We start from the raw sequence: 15,756 nt of genomic DNA, 5'->3' as shown, positions 1-15,756 counted from the left end.
GCCGTACTCGAAACATGTGTTCGCGTATATCAATGTAATCCAAGTTAATCATCACTTCAATAAACAACAAATAAAATAAGCACACTCACTAACATCATTTCCATCTCATATTATAAAATAAATCCAGTTAAAGCTTACCGAAAATTGAATATAGTACGCAGAAAATCTTTCACCGTCCGCCATTTTTGAACCACTGACTTTTCCGATACAGTGCCATGACAGAACGTGAAGTTAGGAACGAATGAATGAGTGTTACCAGCGCAAAAAATTGTATCTCGTTTGGTTTCATTAAAAATTAAGTTTACCAAGTGTCCCCTAGGGATCGACCCTCCCCACCCTCACCTATCGGTGAAGGTCGACCATCTTAGACTACAAAGGCTCCCCTATTATCATATACAGTTTTAAATGTTTATAACAGCGTAGTATTTATAATTACTAAGCCTCTTTTCATTAAATGCACTGCCTCGAATATATTATCATTACCTTCTTAAGTCATTCATTACCTTCCCCAGTAAAATTGGAAGGAAAAGAAGTTAATGAAACCGATATGAATGAAGTTTTGGAAGTTTTTGTCGCCTACATCAGTTGGCATAAGACCTTAATTTTGCAGAATAAACCATCTGAAAGGCGACACTAAAACACTTCATTACGTATAATTATAATAATGTACACTTGCTACTTACTGTATAAATCACGCGATGGCGATGAAGACTATCGAGAACCACACTCCTTCCCGACCCGAGAGATCGTATATATTTTCGCTAACAGTGGCACACGGGCATCCGCTACGAGATCATGCGGCCAACTGACTGACGAACAATGTGTTGCATCGGCGGTAGGCGCTATATACCCTCGCTATGTAGCAAAATATAGCTAATCTATTTCTCGCGTCGGTAATGAAGAAATTACTTGAACCATACACTTATAAGGCTGTATAGTTTTTATTATTTATTTCTAGCTTCTAATATTATACGATTTAAAACATAACTAAATAAGTCATTTATTGCACAAACAACGAATTTTCTATTTGTAGTATCTTAAGGTTAAAATGTAGGTCAAAGTTATATCTTCACGCGTTACATATAGAGATGAATGAAAAAATTGGGTGTTAATTGTACATATAAAGAAAATACTAACTTTTTTAGAATTGTTCATTGGAGATACATATACTTTAGGCCCTATGTTACAACCTTGCATTAACAGATATTCGAAAACGCCACCACATTTTTGGTAAATTTCCGAAAACACCGATTTGCACGAAATGCGAGAACGACCCATCTACAAGAGTAAAACATGCCGTAATAGGGTATTTTCCTACTAGTCAAATCGGTTTTCTTTTTTAGAACTGTCAAAACGATTTGCTAATATGGAATTTATATGAAACATTTACACAGTGGCGTCACGGTCAACTCACCTACTCTTTATACATATATCTATCCGATTTATTAATTAGGACCTGTGCTTAAAAATAGCTGCTATCTATGTTTTTATAATAATTATATGGTGCTTTGTTCCATGCATGCGGTGTGAAATAATTTCTTTCAAATACTCTATTCTTATCTTTTTTAGGTAATTTTAGCTTAATTGTTTTAAATTACAAACTCATTTGTGGCTAAATGACATATTATAACATAATTGGTTGTAATAATAGTAATAGTTGAGACCTGTTCAATGGAGACAGGTTGACGCGGACACGGAAATTAACATGTTTAAATGAAAGCTGTCAACGCTACTAAATTGAGTGTGGTTATTAAAATAGAATATCCGTTACTTGTATTGTATGTATTTATTAACTGCCTGTTCAAATATCTGTTAGTAATTAATTATTACATAATTTGGTCATTTATAAGTAATTATAGTTTATGTTGCAATACGTATTGTATAAACTGTGTAGGTACTTATATACACGTCTTAAAAAATTTAGTCATTCTTATCCTTCTTATCCAATTTATTAAATTTTAATAACTGTCAAATTAAATGTTTTGTTGCTAATTGATAAACACCAATTTAAGAAAAAAATTCAGAAGTTCCAATGAAATGTTATTATTAGATCCCCGTGTTTACAAACACAGAATTTCATAATCACAACTGATAAGACGTTAGATTCCATTTCTTGGTACTAAGTAATCGTTCTGATAACAAATTCCAATTATACCAACCTATATTAAAGTTTCCGGCCTTCTAAAATTTAATTCACTTACTACGAGTATTGTACAAATTGTGTAGGATATTGCGGCGTAACTTAGCGTAGGTTTCGTAGGTACGATAGCGTGACAGCTGATCCTACCTCATTTCCACGCCCCTGACGCCCCGGAGACTGCAGAACATCCAAGGCCGAGTTATATAACCGCCGTAATCTGGGATAAGATCTGGGGCCACGATGAAATACTCAGGTTTTATTACTTTTATTACACAAATTAACTTTAAGTAAATTAAGCATCCAGAATTACTGGACTTATTTCGAAGAGTGTCTTAAGAACAGGCTTAAACAATCGACAGAATAATACCTATATAGTTTTTTTAAAACATTGCTTTATAAATGTTCAGTTTTTTAAATTATTTTTGACTTATAAACTGCCGAATCAGTATAGCCAGGAAGTTCAAATACTACACCGCGTTTTTCAACTGCGTTAATTTGAAGGGTACCTAAATTAACGTCCAGTTAATTTATAAAAACACTGGTATTCTAAAATTCACCATAAAAACGTTTTTAGGTAAAATTATACCTATATGAAACTTTCCCTATTTTACCCTGTTCGAGGCTTCGTCGCTCCAACACAAGTGTGAAGAAGTCCCTGAGGAAATAAAATAATTCTGTTATATTTCGGGACTGGGAACGACTCTGTATTCATACTGGAAAGGGCAAATATTAATAAAAGGTTCGATATTATTATGTATCTATCTACAAGTACAGTCAAGTGTAAAAATATTGGTGCACAAATCATACCTACTAAAAATATGTCCCATAGCTCTTATGTCAGCGAATTAAAAACTATGGGACATATTTTTGAGTAAGTTGTCTACACCCATATTTTTATACACTTGACTGTACAAGTACATAGGTAACATTCATATTATTAAACGGGAACGGAATGATAGATTGCGTGATATCAAATGACACACTACAGTTGGTAAATGTTATCTAAGATTTGCTCATCAGTGGTACCAAAGATCTCATTAAATGCTCTTCGTAAATAGGTGAATTTATTGAAATCTTTCAAATGGTAAACAACAATAAGAGTTTTGCTGACAGGGTTTCCCGTTGTTTATCTTTATCGTGACACTTTCGATACGTCGATTCGTGACGTCGATAACCAGGTCGCGTAGCCAAGATGTCAATCGCTTACGCTCCTAGCGATCGAAATGCAACTGTCACTGTCACACTAATATGGAAGAGTGATAGAGAGACATAATGCTTTTCGTTGTCGAAGCGATAGCGATTGTAACCTTGGCTAGGCCGGCTGGCCCCGTAGACAACATGCCAATCGCTAACGCTACGTAGCAAACGAAACCCAACTGTCACTGTCGCACGAATATGGAAGACTGATAGAGAGACACAAAGCGATTCGATGACGAAGCGCAAGTGATCGTCACCTTGGCTAGGCCACCTGTACCTAAGTTAGTTGAAAAACAGCGTTAGCTTGCCTACTTGATAATCTTGAACAGTGTAACTAACTACACACACAAACACTCTACATTTATTTTAATGTATGCATTGCAGAACATGGTACCTATTTTTTTTATACTTTCGTAATCGTGATATTTATTTAATTGTAAAACGGATCTAAAACATTATTCCGTCTATCCTTACGCCATTTAAATTTCCTCAAATTCCTCCTAAGGGGTAGTCCATAAATTAGGTCATCTATTTTTGACGATTTCCACCCCCCCCCCCCCCCCTAAAATCATCCAAAAATCATGCTTCGAATGACCCCGTTTCCTCCTACATGCCCCTAAGCCGTCATGTTCAATTTAAAAAAAAGCCTCCCTTAGTTTATAAATAAATTATATATTTTATAGTAGTATAAAGTTAGCGTGATAAATAAACATACGAGTATTGAACATCTTCTACAAGTGATTTCAAAAATAGACTATTAATTAATGGCGTTATTTATTAAACGTCTGTCAAATCTAACAATCCCTTGACAGTCGTTTGTTTCAGTCACTATCCGTGATTGTGACATAGGTAATAATATTATGTAAATATTTGTTAGAAAGATACAAAATTTGACAAATATGTACATAATTGCTGAGTTTACCATACCACTGTGTTAGGTCCCCAGTGAACGGACATGAATTACATCGTGTTATTTTTTTCCTCTCAGACTGGCGCGCGGTCAGCGAGCTTCCCCGTCGGCGGGTCCGCGGGCCGCCTGGACCTGTGCTACGTGGCCGAGCGTATGCTGGCGCTGCACCTGCCCGACCGCGACGCGCACGCCGAGGCGCAGGCCGCGCACATGCTTACCAACAAGCACGGCGAACATTTCATGGTTAGCATTGTTTGTAACTTGTCCACACAAGCTGGGTCCACACAGAGCGAGCATACGTGCGAGGCTATTTTCTCGCGCACAAAGCGGCATGTGTAAGACGTGCCTCGCCCGAGGCAATGCGGCAATTTCCTCGCGCGTATGCTTGCTGTGTGGAACCGGCTAATGATTTGACTAATGTTATGTAGCCGAGCGCATGCTGGCGACACGTAGGTACCTACGCCAAAGCGCAGGCCGCGCACATGCTCACCAACTAGCATGTAACCATGCACATATAAACATAATTAATTTTAATACTTAAATATAATCTTTATACACTGTATAAAATGTGACATGTAATTTATATTATCAATAAATATTATGATTATGATTATGATTATGATCATATCTGCCCCAATCGCGGCCATAGTACTTGATGAGCTATTCATAAAAGTGTGATTAACAGTATTTTTCAAATCCATACATATTAATATATCAAGTCTTTAACTTTTTTATGAACTTGTCCATGATTATACCATGTAAACAAGCTGATCTTAAACAAACATGTCGCACATTCCAGGTGTTTGAGGTGAGCTGTAGCGACGGCAGCGGAGCGGGGCGAGACGCGCGTGCGGCGTTTGGGCGCGCGCGAGCGTTAGGCTGGGCGGGGACGTTAGCGCCGCCACTCGAGCGACTATGCGCCGCTTGCAAGCACATCGAGAGCTGGCTGGCCGCGCACCCGCGGAACGTAGCTGTTTTACTCGCCTGGTAACTATTCCTTTGCTTCACATAAGCTGTAGCGACGGCAGCGAAGCGGGACGTTCGGGCGCATACACAGTGTGCGGAAAGCTGACTGGCCTCGCACCCGCGGAACTGCGGAACGTATCCTTGTGGTCTGCGTCCCTATTGTGATGGCGCCGGGCTGGATGGCCTGCTTGAGCGACTGAACTATCCGCCAGCATGCTCACTGACAGTTGACACTTGACAGGCCGCGTACTTATTCTTGTGTCTGACGTAAATTACTGTACTGTGCTCAAGGCATTCGCGCCGAGAAGGGCTGATCGCTCGAGCTGACTTATTAAATTATTTCACATTAGCAGCCTAGTTGCTTAATGTTGAGTTGGTTTGCTGTATAAGAGTTAGGGTGATTAATTCTTATTAAAATAATTAATATATTATTATCTTTGACAGGGGTAACCGAGAACGACTGGGCGTGTTGGTAGCGGCGTACATGCACTACTCTGCGATCTGCGGCGCGCCCGAGCACGCGCTGGACCGGTACGCCATGCGGCGGTACCTCGACGACCGCGTGCCCGTCTTCCACCTGCCATCCAACAAGAGGTAACACTACTACACATAATATAAACGACAAGAACTACTACATAGCATATATATATGCACTACTTTGTAGGTACTATGTATCTTTGAAAATCATCTGCTTCACTTCTGCATGGCGTTCCAAAACACTCTATAAAAACGATTTCTATTACATATAATCCTAGCCTTTAGCACTTTATTAATACCTGCAATAATAAGTTTTAAGGTTCTTCACTCTTGAGGTTGAGGTCGATTCCATATTGTAAGTTGGTGGTGGTATGACCATTGCACATAAAAAACAAAGTTGCAACAAGTGTGTGTGCGTTCATACAATGAACTGTACTAATGTTTTGCATTGTCACAGGTACATCGATACGTTTGCTGGCCTGCTGGCGGGGCAGATCCGCGTGAACGCGGCGCCGCTGCACCTGACCCACGTGAGCGTGGCCGGCGCACTAGCTCCGGCCTCGGAGCCCACCATCGCCTTCCTCAAGATCTACGAGAACTTCGTCTGCGTCTATACCTCGGGTAAGCAAAGCTTCTGTGCTATTTGAAACGAGTGTGCTCTGCACTTGAACGTGGTCGGGGCGCTACCACTGGCTCTAAAATGTCTTTACTGATATCGATGTAGAAATTATAAATTAAGGATGGAGCAATCACTTTTGCACTTTTTATCATTCTGCATGTATTTAATACACGATCACCTAACATAAGTACTTAATTATAACCGGCTTACACTTAGGGGGTCTGAAGTGCAAGGGTTTAATTTAACTACTCTCAGAGACGTTAACAATCCTAAAGTTATAATATGTTCTCTAGCACATTTAGCTTTTATTGTTGTACAGCACATTTCTAAGAACACGATTACCTCCAGGCTTGTACATGGTGAGCGGCGGCGGGTGGACGGTGGGCGTGGGCCGCCTGGCGCTGCGGGGCGACGTGCTCGTGCGGGCGTACCGGCGGCCGGCGCAGGCGCAGCAGCGGCGCCTCGTGTTCGCGTGCCAGTTCCACACGTGCGCCGTCGCGGACCACACGCTCTCCTTCACCAAGCAGCAGTTGGACCACGCCGCGCACGGTAACGATGCCCTGATATGTACCTTTCATATCGAATGATGGTCCCTATCACAGTTCTTTCGAGTCACTTTTGATTGGCCTTCATTTGAAAAATATTTGAAGGTATATGTTTTTACCGTAGTTTTATTACTTAAATGTTAGAATTCTTAAGACCTACATTAAAGGATGACTCACGTTAGACCGGGCCGGAGCTTCCGGCGTTTACTTTTCTATGACGATGACAGGTGATCACGTGATGCTTTCCATAGAAAATGAGGCTCCGGAAGCTCCGGCCCGGACACGGCCCGGTCTAACGTGAGTCATCCATAATGCGCTAGACTTCCAAAAAATGTACAGACATGACAACTACTCGCATACGTACCATCATTCGACGCGAGAGATATATAACTAGTACAGCGAAGCGACAGGCTGGTGCCAGCGTACTCGTGTTCAGGTGCCAGTTCCACACGTGTGCCTTTTAATCTAGAGTCCGACGCTACGCTTGCACTGATTTAAGGTGTCGCTCGGACATTACTGACATGACCTTGTCAATTTTCTTGATAAAATGAGTGACATTCGTAGCCTCATTACTACCGCGACTAGAAAGTTAACTCACTTAGGGCCACGTGCACCATTCACTAACCCGGGGTTAACCGGTTAAACCTGGAGTTACCATGGTTACCAGTACAATTTGACACTCTGTTAACGGTCTAACCGGTTAACCCCGGGTTAGTGGGATGGTGCAAGTGGCGCTTACTTACTCATTGTATCAAAGAATTTGACAAAGACAGCGCCCTCATCAGGGCTGCAGCGGCAATGCAGCTGCATTGGCCATCCGAATGTCATCATAGCACTTGACCTGTACACGTCGTGATTTAATTCTCTTTGCTGTACACTAAGCGAAGTCTGTCTCTAACTTGCCCTAACTTATCATCACTACGCTTTACCATGTAGCGCCATCTATTGCACGACTTGAATATTTCTTGTGCATGAAAAAACCGTATTTCGGTCAAACTTTGTTCATATGAAATGAAACATTGAGCTTGGGATTAGCGCCACCTAATGGTCATTAATGTAAACTCGTTACACTAAAATATGCACATACCTACACAGCCTACACAACACTTGACTACACTATATCAATCATAACTGTTTGGTGTCGGAAACAAAGAATTTGTATAAGCTTCGATCAACACGGAAGGGATGCAGCATTCGCACTATTTCCCCTCTGCCTAGGTACAAGATCAACTGATCTAGCGCGGGTAATAAAACTAGTTGCGCTCGGATTTTTAACTAGACCGAGTCCAGACGCGCGAGTGAACACAGCAGCAGAAAAAATGCCTAATTGCTTGGTTTTTTGTTGAACAAAGAGGTCGGGGACATCAAATTTACAAAAAGAAGGTGTTACATTTCACATGTAATATTTTTTTACATATCATACGTTTAATTACATCTAAACACAATTATTATATTTTAGTCTCATGTAATTGCTGGATTTATCGATTTTGCTCGCCCAGTACAAATTGCGGATCGGTCGAGCGACAAATCCGACTTCTCATATATTTCTCAGAAAACAATAAAATTCTTTGACGAAAATGTGCCCGTGTTTATGTGCGTGTTGTGACACTTGTGACTCGCTCATCCGTACACAAAAACAGATCGAGGTGTGCAAGATTTGTCTGTGTAGGATGTCATTTTCTATGTATTTGTGTCGTCATTACAGATTGGATTTTGTACGTAAGTGTGTCAGAAGTGCGACTGTGTGCACGTTCCCCCCTGCGAAAAATGGCAGAATGATTTGTATGTTAAGATATCGCTTGGGCCTATCCCTTCCGACGTGTCGGAAGCCCGTGTTGATCGAAGTGTATAAGTAAATAAACAAATTGAGGAAAGGAAAAAAATGTTTTTGAAAGATGTAACTGTTAAATCAGACTTAAATTAAGTAATGATTCAATGCCTTTAAGAGATATTGCAAATAATAGTTTAAAATTAGTTGTACCTACTTAGGTACTATGTGGAATTAAAGTATGTACCTACATATTTATATTATTTTATAGGTACATACATGAAAGTTAATACAATCAGTAAAAATATACACTTAAAAAAAACGAAGACCTAAATAGAATAAAGACGAAGACCACCTCTAACCTAATTTCATCTTCAACAGACCCATCGTTCCCGTCCGATGGCGCAGTGGAGCTGGTGTTCGCGCGCAGCGAGGGTGGCGGCGGTGCGGCGCCGGCGCCGACTCCGGCGGCCCCGCTGCGCGCCGCACCCGATGCTCTAGCCCGAGCCGACTCGCTCGAACACCTGCGGCCCCTATCTACGCTCACCGATGATGACCCTGGTAAGTCCACGGTTTACAAACAATCGAACCACAGCCCTAGCTAGTGGAGCTAGTGTTCGCGCGCAGCGAGGGCGGCGCTGACACGGGCGGCCCCATTGCGCGTCGCACCCGATGCACTCGCCCGCGCCGACTCGCTCAGGCACGTACGCAAATTACTTAATCAAAATGTTTGGAACAATCGGCTCGACCATAGCAATAATGCCTGGCGGACGTCCGGTCTCTGAGAGAACGGCCAACATTGTGGAGCGAGTTCGACGTTCAGTGCGGCAAACTTCGCAACAATCAATGAGAGAGGCTTTGGTGAAAAAAAAAACAACATTGCGACAAGTTTTGCAGCGTAATTTGCATCTTAAAGATTCAAAGATTTATTTGTCTAGATTTGTTTGGATGTATTTATCTTAAGGTTTAAAAGATTCAGTTTGTTTATGGATTAGAACCATATGATGCGAATAACAGATTTTATTATGCCAATCAGATGGTCTAAACTCGTTTCCAATAGGAGTGATTCAATGGCCACCACGCAGCCCCAATCTCTATCTGTCTGATTTATTTTTGTAGACAAATCCGTAGTCTATGAGAATAATCAGAAAGCTTTAGAGCAGCTCAAAAGGAAAATTGTCTTGGAAATCGCTAATATAGTCTGTGCGGAAAGAGAAAGAGTCGTGGAATGTATGGGGTCCAATACATTCCACGACTCTTCTCTTTCCGCACAGACTCTATCCCCGAGGGGAAAACTGCGAAAAAAAGAAACAGAATTTGCGACTCCGCCTTCAAGAGTGCTCAGGGGGGGCAATAATATACACATTCATTTAAGTCATACAATTCCCATAATTTTTAGTTTTTAAAAGTATGTAATATTAAAAATGTTGTACGTTTTGTAGTTTTTTTTTTTCAAACTGCCAACACCTTTTTGACCCAACCTGTGTATACATACATATACCTGATATACCCAGTCAAAAAACAGTAGCTTTCTACCTTCACTATCCAATGTATCCATAGGTCTCAATTTCGTTGTATCATCTAAATTGATCAAAATCGAAAATCGGACCAAAAACAAAATATAACAGTACGTCTAACCACATTAAGACAATCCGTTAGAGAACGGCGTTTATGGGCTAGACGAGCAGCAATAACATTATAAAACTACTTACTAAGTAGAGAGAATAATTCAATTGGCTTACCGCCTTTTTAAATCCCATAAAATCAGAATAGAATAAAAGTAACTTTAAAATGCGTTTTAACTCGTAGTCCTACGCATTTAGAGGCTAAAATTAGTAAATAGATCAAGTAGACGTGTTGTTAAATGTTTCCAGATGTCAAGCAAAGGGTTTTAAACACGGTGTGTCGTATTTGCAACATTGTCCAGGTGGCACTCCTAAAACAAAAAATAAATATGTATCTAACAAAAGTTTTTAGTGTCTCCCAATTTGTTCGATGATATTTTAACTCTCTATATATTTTTATTTTATATAATATAATGTTTTGTAACATTTTCAAATCTTTCATAAAAGTTCACGATATAAAGGTACTAAGTGAGATATAAAATAATTAGCATTCTATTTATATTAACTTTAATATGGAGCAGAAAGATAAACTACCCAATTAACCAACCCAGGTAGAGCGGTGCCGGTAACCGACAATATGATTATTTGAGGCGGCATCAGTTAACCGAGAGGTCGCAGTCTGTGGTGCCGCAGGTGTGGGGCTATTTTAGTGAACTAGACCCGCCCGAGCCGAGCGCCGGCCGCCCGCCCAGTCGCGCGCCCGACCCGACACCACGCACTCACGTCCCATGCGTGAAATAAACAAACCAAACAATATTCATCTATTAAAAAGTCTTCAAATAAACAAAACTACAAATATTTATCAAACTTTAACCAGTTAGACGTCGGTGCCCAGTGATCCCTAAACTTCGGTAGACGACTATTGGAAACCAGGTGAGTGGGACAATACAAATACAAGTTTACAGTTCGAAACAAATCGACTTTTACACAATCCGGCGCCTACGCACTTCTTTAATTATCTCCTCTCATTACCAATAGCAACGACCCCCTCAAAAATCAATATGTCATCGACTTTGTCGAAATTAAATAGAAACAAACAAATGTTGATCATATGTGAACAATAGGCGTGCTTATTAGTGAAACGAACGATGCATTGTGAGGGTTCAAACGAGATCTGAGATGGAAATCAGTTCCGCAGGGCGTAGCGGCGCCTGCGGCTTCGGCTAATTGACCGGCGTGGTGAATCCGTGATGGATGTCCACCGCGCTCGTCACCGCGGCGCCCGTCGCCTCCTTCGCCGGTATTACAATTTTCGACCACAGTTCGACTTAAACCAGAATACGTGACGGTGACAAGTATACGGATTCAGATATCACATTTTACTGGTTTGTCTTAAGCGATCGCTTGCCGGTACCGTTCCATTCGCAATATCAGCCCTTTCGTCATACGTCAACTTAATTCGATTCGACGGGCCCGACGAGATCAGTGACTCGCACCGGCTCATGTGTTAACTTTTGCCTGCAAATCTGGTCTGACGTCACTAATTCTATTACCTACTTACTTGCTGCACGGCGGCTTATGAGCATTAAATCTCTTCTGAATAATATACAAAACAGGAAAAACGTGTATCTGTTTGTGTTTAAAATATCGATTTAAATGAGAGTTACATTACATATCAAACTTTAAAAATGTAATTGGATAAGTGATATTTCTTTATCTACAAAATCCCGAGAAACCCCTATAAAAAGTCTTTAAAGCCTTTGTAGAGTATTTGCTATTAACACAATACTATGGTAACAAACGTCCGTGGTCCTAGGTAATTACCTATAGCTAACAGATTATGAGTCACGTTAGGCATAAAACCAAGAACGTAAACCAAAATCAACTGGCACTTTTGATGAATTTCCTTTTGGTACGTATTTCAACTGTTAAATAGTTGCATTTTTAAACCTGTAAAGTTTGGTAAAATAAGAAGTTTTTGTAATTTATATATATACCTAGGCATTTTAACTACCTATAGAACACTCCCGTAACTCTCAAATTCATCAAGTTTAGATCCTTTTCGAGGATCATCACCTGGAGTAGCCACTATATTTTTATGGTAAGTAATAATATGTGTTATCTAGTAACAAATTCCCACTCGACTCGTATCAAAGCCAGGTTAGAAATACAAATACTGTAAGTATACAAATATCAGCATTATTTTATCGTGTTTACTTTTAGCTTAACGAACAGTTCATATCACAGGTGTGCTAGTTGAGGTCGTGTCGTCACAAAATCGATCTCATATAAAAACCGAATTAGTGTTACTGTCTATCAAAAACAAGTGCGGAATTCAATGTTAAAGCTATGCAAAGTATATGTAGGCTAATGTGTTAAAAATGTATTTAAAAACTGGAGTTTCCGATAAACCTGCGATTACAAAACAGCGCGCAACGTACACCGAAGGTTTGTTTGCTTTACTTCGGCCGTATGTTTAAAGGTCAGATGTAGACCACGGACGTTTATCATCATTTAATGGAATAACGGATCGAATTCAATGTCACGTTCATTTAGTTGAAACCTAACGTTCTCGGAACCACTTCCACTAATTAGTTAAGTAACAGACGACCCACTGTTACGTTTAGTTATAAAACTAAATGTGACATTAGGTCAGCAGGACTTGTGTTACATGTGTAGTGTAGTATAATATATTGTTTGGACGCCCTTGAAGCATTTTCATTGTTTTCTCTTCCATCTTCCTCGCGTTGTCCCGGCATTTTTGCCACGGCTCATGGGAGCCTAGGGTCCGCTTGGCAATATATATTACTTATAGATATATTTTGTTACGAAAGCTATTTAAAATTTAGGTACTCAATCGCAATCTAAAAACGACGATGTAGGTATTATTTTCTTAACCGTTTATCTTAAGAAACATGTTCCAACAACATCTAAGTTGAAATTAGTAAAAAAATTTGTAAACAACTGCATCATATACTCGTAAGGACGGCAAAAAGACATAAAAATCCCAAACTGGTTGCGATTTGAAACTAACAAAATGCTAACAGATAAGGTGAAGAGCAGCGGGCGAAGGAATAACAATTTGGGGCCGGGATCGCTTAGGTTTTCGCAGAATGGTCAATCGGGCGGGCCGGTGAGGTCATCATGACCGGGCGGAATCGCGAGGTTACCTTCGGACAATGCTTTTTTATATAATAATAAAAGCTTTAACTTACTACAATGTTCGTTAACTACTTCAGGTCAAATTTTGCATGCAAGATGTGAACCAGTTGTCTGATTTAGCTGAAAATTAGCATACCAAAATGCGGATTCCAATGCAAAAAGGCTTAACAACAAGATATAATATTTAAGTCTCTAATTGCAAAAAAAAAACAAGAGCGCCTTATAGGTCATGAATGAATGAATCTTGTAATTAAATATAAAAAATTACAAGAACTTATAGATAAGTTATTTATTTTTATTTCTTGGGAGAGGTTTCAACAAAATATGATAAAAATGAATAAAATATTGAAACAGTAAAATAAATACATACCTACCTAAATATTAAAATGAAATTTTATAATATTTTAACTTTGAAATTATTAAATTCAAATAAATGTAGTAAATAATAGTCAGTCGTACATCATATAATGCCAAAGTTAAGGAATGTTAGGTAGGAAGATAAGTTAGTTATAACACTTATAACAAATAAAAACAATTTAACAATAATTTAACAAGAACAATGTAGGTACCTAAAACGTTTCAAATATTATCATTCAAACTGTCAGGCTATCCGTGATTTTCTCATCTATGTTTTGACAGTGGGCGTGACACGTCCGACGGACGACAGTCGACACACCGCGGTCATGACGGTCACGCCAATGTTCGTCAGCTAACGAACGGCGGACAATAAATCTTCCAACCGCCATTGACGGTCACTTTCTACCTTCCTATTGTGCCTTAAGTTATCAAGGGCTCTATTATGCTTCTCTCTATATGTTGAAAGTGGAATGAAATCATAAATTTTGTGCGGCGTATAGGTAGTTTATGACTTTACATCGGAATTTTAATTAATGTTACCATGTCATAACACTGAAATGGCTAAATCTTGAGGACATACCTACTAATTCAAGGTTTTGTCAGGCGACGAAATCACTGAACTATTTTCCTTGTTAGCAAATTTATAAAACTTGTTTTCCGTAATCAAGATTTCGGTCCTTAACCAGTTTTACCCATTACTCTACAACATGGAAATTGAACTTAGTTAAGTTAGACATTTCGCCTATTTTGGATCTGCAAGTGCACGGAAAAAAGAAAGTCCATATCCCATTAATCCATTGATGGATATGTACTCGTAAATATTGTGCGGAAGTCACTTACAAGTTTTACAACAATAATTATAAAATGTCACACTAACCAACTTGTTTGGCTTCATTCCAATATTCTAAGGACATAATTGGAATAATTTATGTTCTACACCACAACTTAATTGGCCTCTCCAAACAATTCTTAAGTTTGTCGCGAGATTGTTTTTATTCTCATACATGCTATGTTTGCGAACGTAGCTTATATCAAAGAGTATCAGAATGAGAAGATGGGACGGTAGGGCTCGCACCGCCGAGCCGTGGGGAGCACATCCTCTTCCTGCGCCGGCGCACGTTTCGTAACACTAGCCCGAACCAACATGTTATTTTGGTTGACATCACAGAAATAACCGCATCTTCCTTAACAGCCGACGCCGACGGTCACCAGACGCTGACGTTGATATCTTTACACTAATTGCGTTATTGACAACCCTACTTTTAGTTTAGTTGTGAAATCGACAATCCATTAGACAGACCGAATGGGAATGATATTTTCTATTGTGTGCCGATTCCTAATTATTTTTAATGTTTTATGGTTCTGCTTTTTCTTATATTAATTTCTGTAAGTTGTTTCCGATCGTATAAGGGTCCTATAAAAGATCTGGTTACAACTTTTATGACACCATGAAGGTATTACATTCAATTAGTGAACGAAAAACACACAGTCATTATGCAAATGAGCCATGAATAAGATGGTCCCAATTCCATATTGGTTCAGTGTTTACTCGCTTGGCAACTTTTTGAATCGTTTATTTTAGACGCTTTTTCCGCTAAAATGTTTGTTTAACTTGCAAGGAATTATTAAAGGTACTAGATTAAGACCAAGCTAAGTTGGCAGCGATTTTGATAGCCCAGACTGTGCAAGTGTTATTTAAACGTCATAATTTCATAGAAGTTTGACGTGTAAAATAACACTTGCACAGTCTGGGCTATCAAAATCGCTTCATACTTGGCTTGGTCTAACTCTAGGTACTTTTTAGGCTAATGTATAAAGATTATACATTAAAGATTGTATTAAATTAGGTCTATGCATCAAGATATGAGAACGGTCCAATATAATATAGTTTATTAATGAATTATATAGCTATCAACATACGTAGGCGCCATAGATTATTTTATAAGCAACTTTAAATAGTAATAGGTACCTTTATTAAGAGGTCACTTCCTTGTTTAGATTTGTTGCCTTGAATAGTCAACATGTCTGCAAATTCCTCGTCTTTGGAACT

General features: G+C 39.4%; 1 protein-coding gene across 6 annotated transcripts in view; it reads left to right on the top strand.

Moving 5' to 3' along the window:
* The window catches only part of LOC134647958 (tensin-1), a 148,731-nt gene that overhangs the window by 119,554 nt on the left and 13,421 nt on the right, over positions 1 to 15,756 (top strand). For all 6 annotated transcript variants that reach the window (XM_063502357.1, XM_063502359.1, XM_063502358.1 and 3 more), the window contains 6 exons: positions 4,326 to 4,490; positions 5,047 to 5,234; positions 5,658 to 5,807; positions 6,148 to 6,311; positions 6,658 to 6,858; positions 9,004 to 9,183. In XM_063502357.1, the coding sequence (XP_063358427.1) occupies positions 4,326 to 4,490; positions 5,047 to 5,234; positions 5,658 to 5,807; positions 6,148 to 6,311; positions 6,658 to 6,858; positions 9,004 to 9,183 (1,048 nt within the window). The remainder of the gene's footprint in view (positions 1 to 4,325; positions 4,491 to 5,046; positions 5,235 to 5,657; positions 5,808 to 6,147; positions 6,312 to 6,657; positions 6,859 to 9,003; positions 9,184 to 15,756) is intronic.

This window comes from Cydia amplana, chromosome 5, assembly GCF_948474715.1.
Source record: "Cydia amplana chromosome 5, ilCydAmpl1.1, whole genome shotgun sequence".
NCBI classification, from domain to species: domain Eukaryota; kingdom Metazoa; phylum Arthropoda; class Insecta; order Lepidoptera; family Tortricidae; genus Cydia; species Cydia amplana.
Note: the sequence above shows the minus strand (reverse complement) of the source record. Positions and strands in the feature narration are given on the sequence as shown.